The 16,101-nt window shown below is 39.3% G+C and overlaps 1 protein-coding gene across 3 annotated transcripts in view; it reads left to right on the forward strand.

The window, feature by feature from the left end:
• atad2b (ATPase family AAA domain containing 2B) overlaps positions 1–16,101 on the forward strand; it is a 101,393-nt gene that overhangs the window by 30,874 nt on the left and 54,418 nt on the right. For all 3 annotated transcript variants that reach the window (XM_078399300.1, XM_078399302.1, XM_078399301.1), the window contains exons 3-8: positions 2,552–2,601; positions 4,915–5,068; positions 6,932–7,040; positions 11,315–11,456; positions 14,513–14,626; positions 14,925–15,000. In XM_078399300.1, coding sequence (XP_078255426.1) covers positions 2,552–2,601; positions 4,915–5,068; positions 6,932–7,040; positions 11,315–11,456; positions 14,513–14,626; positions 14,925–15,000 — 645 coding nt within the window. The remainder of the gene's footprint in view (positions 1–2,551; positions 2,602–4,914; positions 5,069–6,931; positions 7,041–11,314; positions 11,457–14,512; positions 14,627–14,924; positions 15,001–16,101) is intronic.

The following is a 16,101-nucleotide window of genomic DNA, read 5'->3' on the forward strand; positions in this document are numbered from 1 at the left end:
GGTCTCGTTGATCGCAAGCCATCAGATCTGATGAGAATCTGATAAATGCTTACCTTGATGGATGGTCATCAGCCCTGTTTCCTTTTCGAGCACGTGTTTCTGGAGCAGGCGCCTGAGGACATCCGCCTGCTCCTTGCGGTTGAGGATTTTGCCGGCCCTCTGCGGCTGTCCGAACATGCTGACGAGCTGTGGCACGCCAAACGGCAGGGTGCTTTTTCTATCGATCGAGTGTCGGCGGGGCCGCAACGCAGCCCGCGGCCAATTTCTGTGTCGGATGAGGGTCAAATTCTGGGTGTTGCAGCACGGCATTTCGACTTTTGTGTTGCATGTGGGTGGAAAGCCTGAGACTGTATCGGTGGCGTGTCTTAAGCCGACTCATGTGGACATTGACCGGTCGGTGCAAGTGGCTCAGCCTCGCCGTCGGGGGCGTCCACTGTCTCAGCGCCTGTCGCCCGTGCCTGTGGGGTGTTCGAATACGGATCCTGTGGTTACGAGATCAGGCCATTGCATTCGTCCGCCTGCTCCTCCGATTCTGGGGGAGGGGGGGGGGGGTTGTCTGGTGCCATCTGGTGGTCGGGCCATTGGTTAATCGAACCCTCGTTCATCATGTGGTAAGAGGCACGTGACTGGGGGCGGCAGAGAGGAGTTCGGGGGTGAGCCCAGGTGCAGCAACACGCAGTTACTCTGGGCTCAACAACACTGCTATTGTTTTGGATTTCGTTTTATTTAATAAAGCTTTTTCTTGAGTTCACAACGTGTGACTCGCTTTATCTCGCTTTGCACAGCAGAAAAGCCAATTTCCCACCTTTTTGGGCTGATTATCAATTAATGTGCAAATTTACTACAAGTACTTCTGTATGCTTAGTCAAGTTGCATACATCAACTCTTTCTTCATAACTTAGTCATACATTTTATGACCATTATTCTTTTATTCCATACCAAGAGAATTGGGATGTATAAGGAAAAAGCAAAATAGAAAAAACAAAACAAAACAATTTTTTCTTTGTGTTGCAAAAAGTATCTCTGTTCAATAACCTTTCTATAAATAGCAGAATATACTCATGATAGGCCTGACATTGCACATGTAGTCCAACAACTACAGACTGTTGGAAATAATAGTCATTTTTCACACATGAATAGCGCAATACGTATGCGCATTTGGCGCGCATACCTTTTTATTTTGCTGAAAAGTTGCATTACGCGCCATACTATGAATTTTGATGTAAAATTCTGAATTTTTTACATCAAAATTACGAATTTGTAAAATCAAACGTTGGGAGGTCTGCAGTTACCATTTACTACTGCAGACTTCCATGGATAACTACTGTGGCTCAGATGGTAACACTTGGTTCACTGAATTGAAATGATATAGACACCCGGGCATCAAAATCTTTACTAATTTCCCTGTGCACCCTTGGAAGTATAGTCTTTTAGATGTTAAACCAAGCTCCTCTTATTTGTGGATACAAAAGATCATATGACTATATTTTGAGGAAGTGTATGGGGAGTTAGCCCACGCAGTCAAAGTTCTAAAACAGATGAGCAAGTCATGATTCGTATGTTTGTGGCTTTCTGCAACATGTTTATTATGTTTTCCCCTTTTACAACTGCAATTTTCCAGTTGTGCATATCCTCCTTTGGATATCTTGAGGTTGTAAAGGGCATTATAATGGCATGTGAATTTTCCTTGTTTCCGTGGATTTCCGCGTTTTTAAATCCATTTTCCGCGCTTTTTACACGATTTCCATGTTTTTACAAAATCGCGTTTACCAAGAGAAATTGGATTGAAAAAAAAGAAAGAAAGAAAAAGAAAATAAAGGATATATAGACTTGTAATGAACACCAGCGTTCCGCTAGAGGTCATTAGGGGTTTTGCGAGAAATCCCCCGCGCCCTGGAAGTCTCCCCGAAAATGTTCCGCCTAGGTTCAGCAAGGCAGCCAATCTCGACCTCATTGGGACTTTCATGGCCGATCGGTGGGTTGAATTTGCAACCTGTGGCCGGTGCTCTGGAACTCAAATTTAGTTGAAATCGTCATTTCATACATCTGTATGGAATTATACAGCACGGAAACAGGCCATTCGGGCCATCTTGTCCATGCCGATCAAAATGGCCCATCCAAGCTAGTGCCATTTGCCTGCATTTGGATCTTTTTCCTCCAAACCTTTCCTGGCCAAGTGTCTGTTAAATGCTGATATAGTACCTGCCTCAGCTACCTCCTCTGGCAACTTGTTCCATATATCCACCACCCTATGAGTGAAGGTTGCCCCCCCAGGTTCCTACTAAAACCTGCCATTCTCACCTTAAACTCATGTCCTCTCGTTTTTGATTCCACTACTATGGGTCTTTTACCCATGATATCATCCTTCAAAATCCTCTCTAGTAGCTTGCCTACTGCAGATGTTAGGCCCACGTCTATAGTTCCCAGGCTTTTTCTTGCGGCCCTTCTTAAATTGAGACACAACATTAGTCACTCCCCAACCACCACAATCTCTCCCATGTCCAAAGCTGATGATAGTAATAGTTTTTACTTTGTACTTTTTTTTTGCCAGGTTAACTACTCGTGCAGGTGCTTCAATGCAAAATGGGCATAGTACTTTGGGTAAGTTTACTTAACACAAAAAAAATCATTGTAAGTTTACTTATATTTTCAAGGTCCCAAGTTTTTAGTTTAAATTGGAATCTTTGGCATGGAGAAACTGGTCAGCAAAGAATAGTTTACTTAACACAAAGAAATTCATTGTAATTGTTTACTTATATTTTCAAGGTCCCAAGTTTTTAGTTTAAATTGGAATCTTTGGCTTGGAGAAACTGGTCAGCAAAGCATAGTTTCCCCCAATATTCAAATATTCTGTAGGAAACAGAATGCTGGTTAGTGCGTTGCTTACAGATTGTAAGCTCCTTTCCAAAGATGGGTCGATTGTATTCCTGCTTTACCTGATAAAATTGCAAGTTGGAAAATGTTTCGAAAAACAAAAATTTCCAGATGCTAGAAATTTGAAATTAAAATTAGAAAATGAAGGAAATATGATAAATAATTTGTGGGGACGGGGGTGGTGGTGGTGGTGCAGGTTGATGAATGAACAGAACTGTGTTTGGTATTTCTATTGTTTCTACTGCTATTGGCATTTAACTCTTATTTATGAACATACAAATTGAGAATAGGCCATTTGACCTCTGTCAAAAGCTCTTTAAAAAATATTCGATGCTCTGCTTCAATGGCCTTTGAGGAAATTAACAAACTTGTGAGAAGGAGAAATTTCCCTCATTCTCGTCTAAAATGGGCAACAAGGTTGAGGTGAATTTTAAGTTATGATCTTTAATTTCTGATTCTCTTAGAAAACTATTCATAAGAATCCTGTCAAGACCTCTCGAGTCCTTAAATATTTCAATAAAGCCTCCCTTCACTCTTCTAAACTTCCAAAGATGCTAACCGTGCTAACTTTTCTTCTTTAGACAAACCATTTACCTAGTTTTTTTTACTGCTAAGTCTTTATAATCAGGTTGCAATACATGAATACAGAAAGGAAACCAATACTGTATTGCAGTGGAAAATTGAAAATCATTTGTGCCAAAACACCACATTCCTTGAGGGAGTTGATTTCATTGGTGACTAAAAGGGTTTTAATCAGGCTAGTGAAGGTGGCACCTTTTGAGTCATGGAGTGATACAGTGTGGAAACTGGACCTTTAACACACTGGGTTCATGCCAAACATTTAAGCACTCATTTTTAAACTGAACCTACCCCTTTCCATCTTATCCTCCGGAAGTTTTTCATCAACACCCAGTATACAATTAATCTAACAATCTGAATAGTTTTTTGATGTGGGAAGAAACCCATGCAGTCACCTGGAGAATGTGTGAACTCCGCACAAACAGGACTGGAGATCCGAATTGAACTGGGGTTGTTGGTGCTATGAGTATTAGTACATCTATTTGTGTAAATGTTTTGTATGATAACTACAATCCAGATCATCCATCCATCCATTCATCCATCCATCCATCTCTAAAACTCTCATCTTGTTTTTTCCCTTCCCCTGTATGTTTATTCCCCTGTTTGTTTGTCCCGTATGTGGAGTTTTCATCCGGAAAAAAACGGTACACGATAATGCCACAATCTTAGCCCCACCCTAATCACCATTCCCTCGCGTACTCAATAAATAAACTTTTGTTACTTTTTAAAAACAATTTACATCATAAACTTTGACCCCGCCGGGATGACCGGCGCCCGTCCCGGCTTGCCCCGTGTCTGACCTTCCTCTCGTGGTGCAGCGCGGCGGCAGAGAGTCCAACAGAGTCCAACAATATGGCCATCGCCGTCATTCACTGCTGACCGCAGCAGGACAGGTTTCGGGTCCACGGCTCGCTCTGGCAGACGCGATGGACGCCTGGGGCCGATGTGAGTGGCTCCCTCTACTCTTCCCTGTCCCCCCTCGCCCGCCCATGGCCCCGGGGGACACTCCCCGCCCGCCAATGGGTCCATGGATCGGTAGGGTTGCTGGGCCCGCAGGAGAGGTTTGCACCCAATGGGGGTTGCCACGCCTGCAGGACCGCCCGCAAAAGAGATTTGCACCCAACGGGTGCACACCCGTCTAGTTTCATATAAAATTATAGGATATAAGATCAAGGTTTACTTGAATTTCTTTTGCATAAAAAGAAGTGGTTACCTTTTTGTTGAGATAATGTGGAAATCCTTGACAAATTGCTTGTCTGGGTAAAAAACATCGCAACAATTGACCTTTAAATTTATTTAGATTTGAGCAGTAGTTTTAAAGTTGACATAGCTAAACAAAACAACATTGCAGGTTACAATCTATTCACGTGCTCTATCACAAAGCCTCTGTACATGTATGGTTACTTTTAAAATATATGAAGCTAAATGGTAAAAGTGATAATCTACTGTCACTCCAAATAGTTCTCAGAAATACTGGAAGTCGACGTGAATCTCAAGAAGATGGGAACCATTCTCACATGAATGGCGATTCAGAAGTTAGAAGAAGTGGTCGTGCAAGGAGAAACAAATTTGAAACACTCAACCAAAGCCTTTTGTTTGATCAATTAGTGAACAGGTAAATACATTTTAGTGCTTTATATATGAGTTAAGAACAGAAAACACTTCAACTACTTCCTGCTATGCCTTGCTATATTGATATATTAATGCTTGTGTCTGAAGGAATTTGGAATTCCTTTTGAAATATCCTGTTAAAATTATAGTGAAGTAAGAGTGTGTTAAACTTTAATTCTTGCTGAGTCTCTTAAGTCTATTCTGACAGCTGATTTTGTCACTAATATTTATCTTAAATGTAAATTAATAGTTTTAAACAGATGAGCCTTATCAGTAATTCCAGTCACTACTTTGCTTTATTTGCCTTTTGGCCATTGTAAATATTGATTGGAACTTTCTCCACAAGTGTCAGTCTATGGCATGGCAAATTGTTTTACCCTACATTTTGGATTGAGTAATTTGCTTTATCACAATTGGCAATTTAACTTTAGTTTATTTATGTCTCAACTCTCCTCATGTTCTGTTTATCCTTTACTAGCAAACTTACATTGGCTTCAAGTTTAATTCCATTTTAGTTTGAAAGTTCTTGCCCTTAATTTCAGATCATTCAACAGTCCATGCTATACTTTTTCTGGAATTTTCTTTGAAATGTCTGTATGTTCATTTCAGCTTTTGATTATTTTTGAGTTTTAATGTCATTATTAGAAAGAGACATGACTACAGATAGAAGCCAAATTCATAATTGTTTGACTGAAGTGAAACTGAACCAAGCTAATTTTGAATAGAAAAAATTATTCTGATCTGTGTACCTTCATTGTCATGTTTTAAATCCCCAAGCGTATGTACCATTTTCTTCTGTTTAATGATCGAGTTTGTATATTAGATTCCTTCTTTAGCTTCTTTGGTGAAATCTTTAATTCGGTTTTCTTCCCATAACCAGGCTACCTCTAAAATATCTAATCATTCATTTTATAGCACAAAGCTGGTTAAATAAGAGCAAGGATGTCTTGCTGCAGTTGTACAGGGTCTTGGTGAGACCCCATGTGAGCCATATCTGAGGAAGGATGCTTTTGTCATTGGAGGAAGTTCAACAAATATTTACTAGACTGATTCTTAGGATGGTAGGACTGTTGTATGGGGAGGAATTAGGTAGACTGGGTTGACATTCACTGGAGTACAGAAGGATGAGAGGGGATCTTATAGAAACCTATAAAATTCTATAGGGATAACTCAGATTAGACATGAGAGGATGTTCCCAATAATCACAGATACAGTTTCAAGAAATGAGGTATCAATTTGAACCAAGATCAGGAGAAATTTCCTTACCCAGAAGGTGGTGGAGGCCAAATCCATTGCTTTAAAGTTTAAACCATTACATAATTGTATTATTTTTTATATTTCTGTCTTATCCTTTTTATGGGGCTTTAAAACTCACCAGCATACTGAGAAACGGAAGACAGTTTCTCATAGTAGCTTATTTGCTACCCTAAAGTACATTCCTAAAGCAGTTTCCATTGTAATGATGCCAGCTGAGACTTTATTGAATTATCTTCCACAAATTACCCTGGTTCAATTAACTTCCTGACATTTGAGTTAAAAAACCTGAATGCTTCCAGGAATTAAATTCAGTGTTTGCTTCTATTAAATTAGTAATATGTTTACAGCTGTTTGGGTTCATGCTGTCTTGCCTGTCCCTCTTGGTTTTTGACTTATAAATGATACAATGTCAACATTGAAGCATGTTAACTGCAGGATGCAAAATCTGAACTAGTATCTAACTTTGCCCAAGAGGTTTTGGTACGCTAGACTTATTTGCTGTACGGCGTGGCTGAATCCCAGGCTAGTTGTGATAATTTTATTGTGTGAGTAATATAAATAATCACATTTCAAAATCATTATTATTTAATGTTGTATTTCATTGATCAAGTACTGCAGAAGCTGTTTTGCAAGAAATGGACAACATCACAAGTAACATTAGGCAAAACAGAAGACCTGGGGAAGTCGAGCGTCTCAGAATGTGGACGGATACAGAGTTTGTGAGTATTATTGTTCATGAATTAGGAAACTGCTGAGTCTGAAGATATGGCTCTCTATTAAAATCCACAAGCATCATTTAAAAATGTGACTAGTTGAACACTAGTCTTTGAACACCTAAAACAGATGAGAGCAGGATGGAAATTGCTTTCTGTCTATAAATGCAACTCTCCATGAATGCATACCGTGCCCTCCATAATGTTTGGGACAAAGACCCATCATTTATTTATTTGCCTCTGTACTCCACAATTTGAGATTTGTAATAGAAAAAGATCACGTGGTTAAAGTGCACATTGTCAGATTTTAATAAAGACCATTTTTTATACATTTTGGTTTCACCATGTAGAAATTACAGTAGAGTTTATACATAGTCCCCCCATTTCAGGGCTCCATAATGTTTGGGACACAGCAATATCATGTAAATGAAAATAATCATGTTGAGTATTTTGTTGCATATCCTTTGCATGCAATGACTGCTTGAAGTCTGCAATTCATGGACATCACACTTGCTGGGTGTCTTCTCTGGTGATGCTCTGCCAGGCCTGTATTGCAGCCATCTTTAGCTTATGCTTGTTTTGGGGGCTAGTCCCCTTTAATTTTCTCTTCAGCATATAAAAGGCATGCTCAATTGGGTTCAGATTGGGTGATTGATTGACTTGGCCACTCAAGAATTGACCATTTTTTAGTTTTGAAAAACTCCTTTGTTGCTTTAGCAGTATGCTTTAGCATTGTCTTGCTGTGGAATGAACTGCCGGCCAATGAATTTTGAGGCAATTGTTTGAACTTGAGCAGATAGGATGTGTCTATACACTTCAGAATTCCTTTTTCTACTACCATCAGCAGTTGTATCATCAATGAAGATAAGTGAGCCAGTACTTTCAGCAGCCATACATGCCCAGGCCATAACACCTCCACCACCGTGTTTCACAGATGAGGTGGTATGCTTTGGATCTTGGGCAGTTCCTTCTCTCCTCCATACTTTGCTCTTGCCATCACTCTGATATAAGTTAATCTTCATCTCATCTGTCCACAAGACCGTTTTCCAGAACTGTGTTTGCTCTTTTAAGTACTTCTTGGCAAACTGTAACTCGGCCATCCTAATTTTGCAACTAACCAGTGGTTTGCATCTTGCAGTGTAGCCTCTGTATTTCTGTTCATGACGTCTTCTGCGGACAGTGGTCATTGACAAATCCACACCTGACTCCTGAAGAGTGTTTCTGATCCGTCGGACAGATGTTTGGGGAATTTTCTTTATTATAGAGAAAATTCTTCTGTCATCAGCTGTGGAGGTCTTCCTTGGCTTCCCAGTCCCTTTGCGATTAGTAAGCTCACCAGAGCTCTCTTTCATAGAAACATAGAAACTAGGTGCAGGAGGATGCCATTCGGCCCTTCGAGCCAGCACCGCCATTCATTGTGATCATGGCTGATCGTCCCCAATCAATAACCCGTGCCTGTCTTCTCCCCATATCCCTTGATTCCACTAGCCGCCTAGAGCGCTATCTAACTCTCTTAAATCCATCCAGTAATTTGGCTTCCACTGCCCTCTGTGGCAGAGAATTCCACAAATTCACAACTCTCTGGGTGAAAAAGTTTTTTCTCACAGTTTTAAATGGCCTCCCCTTTATTCCAAGACTGTGGCCCCTGGTTCTAGACTCACCCAAGATTGGGAACATTTTTCCTGCACCTAGCTTGTCCAGTCCTTTTATAATTTTATATGTTTCTATAAGATCCCCTCTCATCCTTCTAAACTCCAGTGAATACAAGCCTAGTCTTTTCAATCTTTCCTCATATGTCAGTCCCGCCATCCCAAGGATCAATCTCGTGAACCTATGCTGCACCGCCTCAATTACAAGGATGTCCTTCCTCAAATTAGGAGACCAAAACTATACCCAATACTCCAGATGTGGTCTTACCAGGGCCCTATACAACTGCAGAAGAACCTCTTTACTCCTATACTGAAATCCTCTTGTTATGAAGGCCAACATTCCATTAGCTTTCTTCACTGCCTGCTGTACCTGCACGCCAACTTTCAGTGACTGGTGTACAAGAACACCCAGGTCTCGCTGCACCTTCCCCTTACCTAACCTAACATAACTCCATTGAGATAATAATCTTCTTAATGATATTCCAAACAGTTGATTTTGGCTGATGTCTCTAACAGTTTTATTCTTGTTTCTCAGTCTCATAATGGCTTCTTTCATTGGCACAACTTTGGTCCCCATTTTGATTAACAGCAATAAAAGTTCCAAAGGTGATGGAAAGACTGGAGGAAAGACTGGGTGTTGAGAGCTCTCGTAAACTTGCATTAAGGAGGCAATTAAGCACACCTGAGCAATAACAAACGCTTGTGAAGCCATGTGTCCCAAACATTTTGGTGCCCTGAAATGGGGGGACTATGTATAAACACAACTGTAATTTCTACATGGTGAAACCATAATGTATAAAAATGGCCTTTAATAAAATCTGACATTATGCACTTTAACCACATGTGGTTTTTTTCTATTACAAATCTCAAATTGTGGAGTACAGAGGCAAACAAATAAATGATGGGTCTTTGTCCCAAACATTATGGAGGGCACTGTGCGAGCACACAAATGCAAACACTTCCACACTGTGATGGCATAGTGGCGCAGTGGTAAAGTAGCTAGCTGCCTTACGTCAACAAAGACCCGGAATTGACCCTGATTATGGGTGCTGTCTGTACGGAGTTTGTATTTTCGATTTGTACCAGCATCTGCAGTTATTTTCCTCCCTCCTAAAAATACACGTTGGGGTATTGCATAACTGCATTCAACTCTGGATCAATAGTTTGCTGATACTGAGTACAGAGCAGAGGGGCGAACCTGGAACAGACCATTTTACATGACTGTGTACAGAATGTGGTGTCTTTGTCTCAGAATTAATGTTTCTTCTTAATTTATACCATTGCATAGATACATGCTGGTTTGTAATTGTAATTGAACCGTTTGGTCAAAATGCTGCCTCGATATACTTAATGAATAAAAATGTATTTAACTAATTGAAAAATTTCACCAAGAGCATATCAGAAAAAGGTAGTTGGCAATGCAATATCTGTGTCTCTAAAAACTTATTTAGGTGTGCTCAATGTTTTAAAGCCATCTAGATAACTAGTCAAACTAGTCAACATTTCGATGTAATAGTAATGATTCGCACATTTTGTAGTTTTATTTGTTTAAGATGTAAACATACTAAAAGATGATGCTCTACAAAAATATATATTTTAGATATATATGAAGTAATTCCTTTTTCTTTGAGGTGTTCACAGTTTACACAACACAACAAAGGTTCCCATTTGTAAAACCTAAGTATAAAAGTTAGCGCATTGCTGGAAAAAAACGTGAAAAATCGAATTGTAACTATACCCTCAGTTCCGAGACGATCCATGCAAACATTATGATTTGTCCACATCAAGTTTTAACATGCTTAGTACCATCAGTGCTCGTGCTTAAAGGAGGAAAATATGGAATGACTTCAGAACTGTGGCATTTAATAGACCTACTGTACAGATGGTAATGTACTGTTTGTTTATGTTCCACTGTCATTTTATTTACATAAGGAAGCAAATCACCTTCTTTATTCCACCCATCCACCTTTCCCACTCCATTCTATATAATCAAGAGTTGGTCACAGTGGGTCAATATTAGTTTTAATGCAACATTTGGAAAATTTAGAGAAGTATCTGAGTGCCTCCAGTATCTTAATTTAGATTTTGGGTTGCTGTGGAGTTTCTTTTTTTCAAAAAAGACTGACAAGTTCTATCAATTCGGGTTTAAGCAGGGTTTATGTTGCTTGATAGATTTTGCTCGTGGTGATAAATTTCTAGCTTTTCTAATTGAAATATTTTTTTCTGACATCTTGCAATATAAGTCTAATATCTTGCAATAATTCAGGTAAAATGCAATGTAATTTTTGAATAAAAGCATGATCAGCAGCCTTAAAATGTCATCATTAGAATTTACACGTTCCTCGAATTGTGTTATTGATTAATCAATGGATTTCCCAATGCTTCAGCTTCTGAGTAAGGGATGAACTTGCATCACACTGATTTCTCCCTCCCCTCCTGCAGGTTCTATTGAATGTTAATGATCATCTTTATTCCACTGTTTAGATGACTGATTATTCCAGCAGTCATTTATTTCTACTTGGCTTTGGCTATTGGGAGCTTGAAGTATTTTCGCATTGGTGGCATGTTGACATGTTGAACTGTAATGAACTTCAATGTATAATTTGGGATAAATGTGTTCTTTAATCATAGGAAAACATGGATATGTACTCTCGTGTGAAGAGGAAAAGAAAACCTTTAAGAAGAAATATGTATGGAATGCCTATTCATGTAGAGGAAACAAGTGAAGGAGATGAAGAGGAGGAGGAGGAAGAGGAAGAAGAAGGAAGTGAAGGTATACTTTACCTTCGGTTTTCATTATGTTCATTTGATAGGTTCCATTCTTTAAATCAAAATGATGTGAAAATCTCATTCTTTTCACTCATTGGAGCACAATTCTCCCATCCCAATTTTAAAAGTGCCGTTCTGATTAACATTCTAAGTGTATTAGAATGCTAGAAAGGGTAATTAACTGATTTGCTCGTAATCTAATAGAAAAAATAAAGGTCCCGCTCATTCAATTTTGTGTTATGGAGATGAAGCTGAGATTAGGAAACTGCGAGGATTACGTCACGATTTGACTAAGCGGCAGAATATGTACTTTGTTTCAATATATTACATCAGCTGTATTTTGTTTGTGGTGTAATTTAAAAAAATATTTGTTTATTCAACTTTCTTGGTGACGTATGTGTAATTTAATGCACTATGTATAATTTAGTGCAAGCGATAGGGTAGTACCATTCTTCAAAGTGAAATAAATTTTTACATGAAACATGGTAGTTATTTGCCTCGCTATTTAAAGGCTATAATTTAAAGTCTTGCGTATTGATAATTTGGGCCCAGTCCTTATATCATCATTATATGCGTATTCAAATTGTCTCAGAAAAGTGCAGTTTTCACACATTGTTAACAAGGAAAAACTTGAAATTCATTTTAATTTCAGTAGCAGTAAAATGACCAGTAGAATAATGTGATGAAGATATTTTTTAATAGTAAATTTTGTGCAATGACTTAGCAGTTCAGGTCGCATCTTTAGATAGAAAAGCACAGTTTGCATTTGGGATTGAAGAACACATCTTTCTGTTTTCTGTTTTGATTTCAGACTTCCAGCATCTCTATTTTTTATGATTTTTTATACTAGCATATGTCATCTTACTTGATGATAGACTAGATGAGATTTGTTTATGATAATAGTATTCCTTTCCAAGATAAATTGTAATTGCTATAGCATTTTAAATAATGATGTGGCATCATAACTAGAACGTGTGATATCTGCTGCCTGGATGTCCTTGCATTGCCAAGCAAAAATTGAAATTGAGTTAAAATTGGAACATTTACAGCTTAGAAAACTGGACATTTGGCCGGCAGTAGGATTAGAACATTTTTAATCAAATTTTTCTCCGAAAGCATTAGCAAATGCAGATGCTCTTCGACTTACGATGGGCTTACTTTCTGAAAAACCCATCGTAAATCGAAAATATCATAAGTCGGAAATGCAATTAATACACTTAACCTTCCAAACATTATAGCCACCTAACCTACCGAACATCATAGCCACCTAACCTACCGAACATCATAGCCTAGCCTAACTTAAACGTGCTCAGAACACTTATATTAGCCTACAGTTGGGCAAAATCATCTAACATGCATGGCTGACTGGGAGTTGCGGCTCGCTGCCGTTGCCCAGCATCACAAGAGAATATCGTACCGCATATTACTAGCCCGGGAAAGGATCAAAATTCAAAGTATGGCTTCTACTGAATGTGTATTGCTTTTGCACCATCTTAAAGTCGAAATATCGTAAGTCGAAGCATCGTAAGTCGAGGAGCATCTGTATACCATTTTGAAAATGACCACAGTAAAAAATTTACAAAGTCATGGCCAATGTCAAATTTCAACAATTTGTCCAGAAGCACCATTCCATCATCTTCTGACTGTGCCTAACAAAAATGGATCTAGACTGCCTGGTACTTACCATAACAACTATTGTCAAGAGACAGTGGGTATGTCTCGAGTAACACACACTTTGATTAGCATCCAAAACTGTAGAAAGTAAAATGTTTGATGTCCAATCAAGATACACCCAATGTGGTGATACCATGCACTGGCACTGTGAATATGCAGCCTTTGCTCACTCTTCTCCCAATGGCTCTTTTCCTGATTTTAATCCTGAGATGTAATTTCTCAAGAGATCAAGTATTTTCATAACACTAAATATAATTACAGCCCCTAGGTTACAAATGACGTGTGTACATTTGGATATATCGATGAATCAGGAGCAGTGGGCTTTTTGACCCATCAAGACAGCTCTGCCATTGAATAAGATCATGGCTAATCTGATTGTAACCTTGTCTCTTCATTCTTGTTTAATGGTGGTAATCTTTCACCCTTTTCCTTATCACATATCTACTTTTGCCTTTAACATTTTCAAGGATTTTGCTTCCTTTGTCCTTTAAGAAAGAAAGTTTCTAATACTTATAACCATTTGAGAGAAAAAAATGGCTTGTCTTCATCTTAAATTGGTAATCTATTTCATTTGAACACTCTCCCTAGCTTTTCTCGCAGAAGGAAGTATCTTCTCCACGTCCATCCTCTCGGGATCTTGTCTGTTTCGGTCAGGTCTCCCCTCACTCTTCTAAACTTCATTCATCTGGTCTGTCCTACTTTCATCCTAAGTCATGTATCTATACACTGTAAATGGCTCGTTGTAATCATGTATTGTCTTTCTGCTGACTGGATAGCATGCAACAAAAGCTTTTCACTGTGCCTTGGTGCACGTGACAATTAACCAAACTAAATTGAAACAGTCCACATGTTCCATGTCCAGTAAATCTACCTTATATAATGACAAAATCTTTTTATTTCTATGTTTACTTTGCCTTGCAATAAACTTTGTTTGGCTTCCTTATTACTTGCAATACCAGTATGCAAACCTACTATGAATTATATGCTGGGCCACCCAGATCCTGCTGCATTTCAAGCTCTCTATTCTATTACCCTTAAAGTAAAATGCTCTAATAATTTTTCTTATCAAAATGGACAATTTCACATTTTCCTACTTTCTATTCCTCTTTCAGATCTTTGCAAACCTTATCCCTTTGTAGAACCATTGTGCCTGTTTCTTTAATCCTGATTACAGTTTCTTAATAATATCCACGATTAACCATGCAAATTAGAATTTAAAGTAGAAATTTGTTGTAGTTAACCATATGCTATTTCCTATTCTGTAGATTGAAATAAATAACATGATTAATATGCAAATAAATGAGATTTTGTGATACCAATGGATGATTACATTTTCAATGTAATTGTTGTGACAACACCATGCACCTTCATCTTCTTTTTCAATAGAATCTCAGGAGGAGGAGGAAGATGGAGATGAAGTAGAAGAGGCTGAAGAAATTGACAGACCGTATAACCTGAGACAGCGGAAGGCTGTACAAAGATACCAAGCCCCTCCAATAGGTAAAAGTGCGAAGTACTATTAATGGTCCATGATGAGGTGTTTATTTGTGGCATTTTGCATTTTCAATTTGGGAATCTAGTTGATGTTAACGAAGACGGAACTGATCAAAATTAATTAGAAATATCTAAAAGTTTCTTGAAAGGGCATATTTATTTATAGTCAAGAATTATCCAGTAAATTCAGGAATTTTGCTTAAGCTTGCACCATGAACTGATTCAAACACTTATTTTAGTCTTTAGGCAAGTTTGCACCTGAGCTAATATTTGTTTAAATGTGGGAATTGGTTTGTTTTTTCAGAGCCTGTTCATCGAAGACAAAGACAAAGCACACTGTTTGATACTCTCAGATCTCCTGCAAGAAGAAGCCATATCAGGTAAAAATAATACAAAATGTATTGAACGTTTAGACTTTAAACAATTGAATCTTATCCTTTTAAGTTTTTGCAAGGAAAGCAGGAAAGCTGACAATTTTTTCAGTTTTGTATTTAATAATGTAGACAGCAGATGAATTGGAGTATTTTCTGGGAATGTGTGAAAATGCAGTCAGATGAAACTAAATGTTTCCAAATACACAGGACAAGATGTTAGAAATCCAAAGTGCCAAATGTCAATTTGCTCCCGGTGGTAATGGGAGGCTTATGCACTCACCTATGCTCCTCCGATGTTGAGAAAGGCTAGGCAGACACGTCATTGGGGTTATCAAGTGGGCATCTACTTTCATCGACGTTTCGCTGATTGGACCCACGACGTCTCCAGTAGGCTCAGCAGTGCATTCTGGCGTCCCAGAACCACCCCCCTCTGCATCTGCCTAGCCGGCTTATTTGGGAGACCAGATGGGGTCTTTCCTCTTCAGCCAGAGCCACTGGCTACTCCGCTCTGCCACCTGTGATGCTTCATTGATTGCCTGGCGTAGGGCTTGTCCGCTGATTCCCAGGTCCTTCATCAGTCTTACGGTAGATGTTGCCACAAATCCTCGACATCCAACTTCTACCGGGCAGATCTTTGCTCTCCAGCCCCGCTGTTCTGCCTCCGCTGCAAGGTCTGTGTAGCGCAGTTTCTTTCTTTCAAAGGCTTCCTGCACAGCATCCTCCCAAGGGACTGTGAGCTCCACAAAATACACCATGCGCTGAGAGTTGAACCAGAGGACAAGATCAGGCCTCAAGTTGGTGATGGCTATCTCTGGTGGAACTGTAAGCCGTTGGTCCACATCCACCAGCATCTGCCAGTCCCGGGCTGCCTCCAGCTGTCCAAACCTTGTCCTTGGTGGAATTTTCCGTTGCTTTTGTTCCCCCTCCCGAACAAAGGCAATTGGCATAACTGGGTTGGTTGTTCTCCTGCTTTCCAGAGTCGCTGCCAGGCATTTGAGCACTTGATTATGTCTCCAGGTGTACCGTCCTTGGGAGAGGCTTACTTTACACCCAGTGAGGATATGCTTAAGCGTGGCTGGTGTTGAAACTAAATGTATTAATTTGTAC

Source organism: Rhinoraja longicauda, chromosome 5 (assembly GCF_053455715.1).
Source record: "Rhinoraja longicauda isolate Sanriku21f chromosome 5, sRhiLon1.1, whole genome shotgun sequence".
In the NCBI taxonomy this organism is placed as follows: Eukaryota; Metazoa; Chordata; class Chondrichthyes; order Rajiformes; family Arhynchobatidae; genus Rhinoraja; species Rhinoraja longicauda.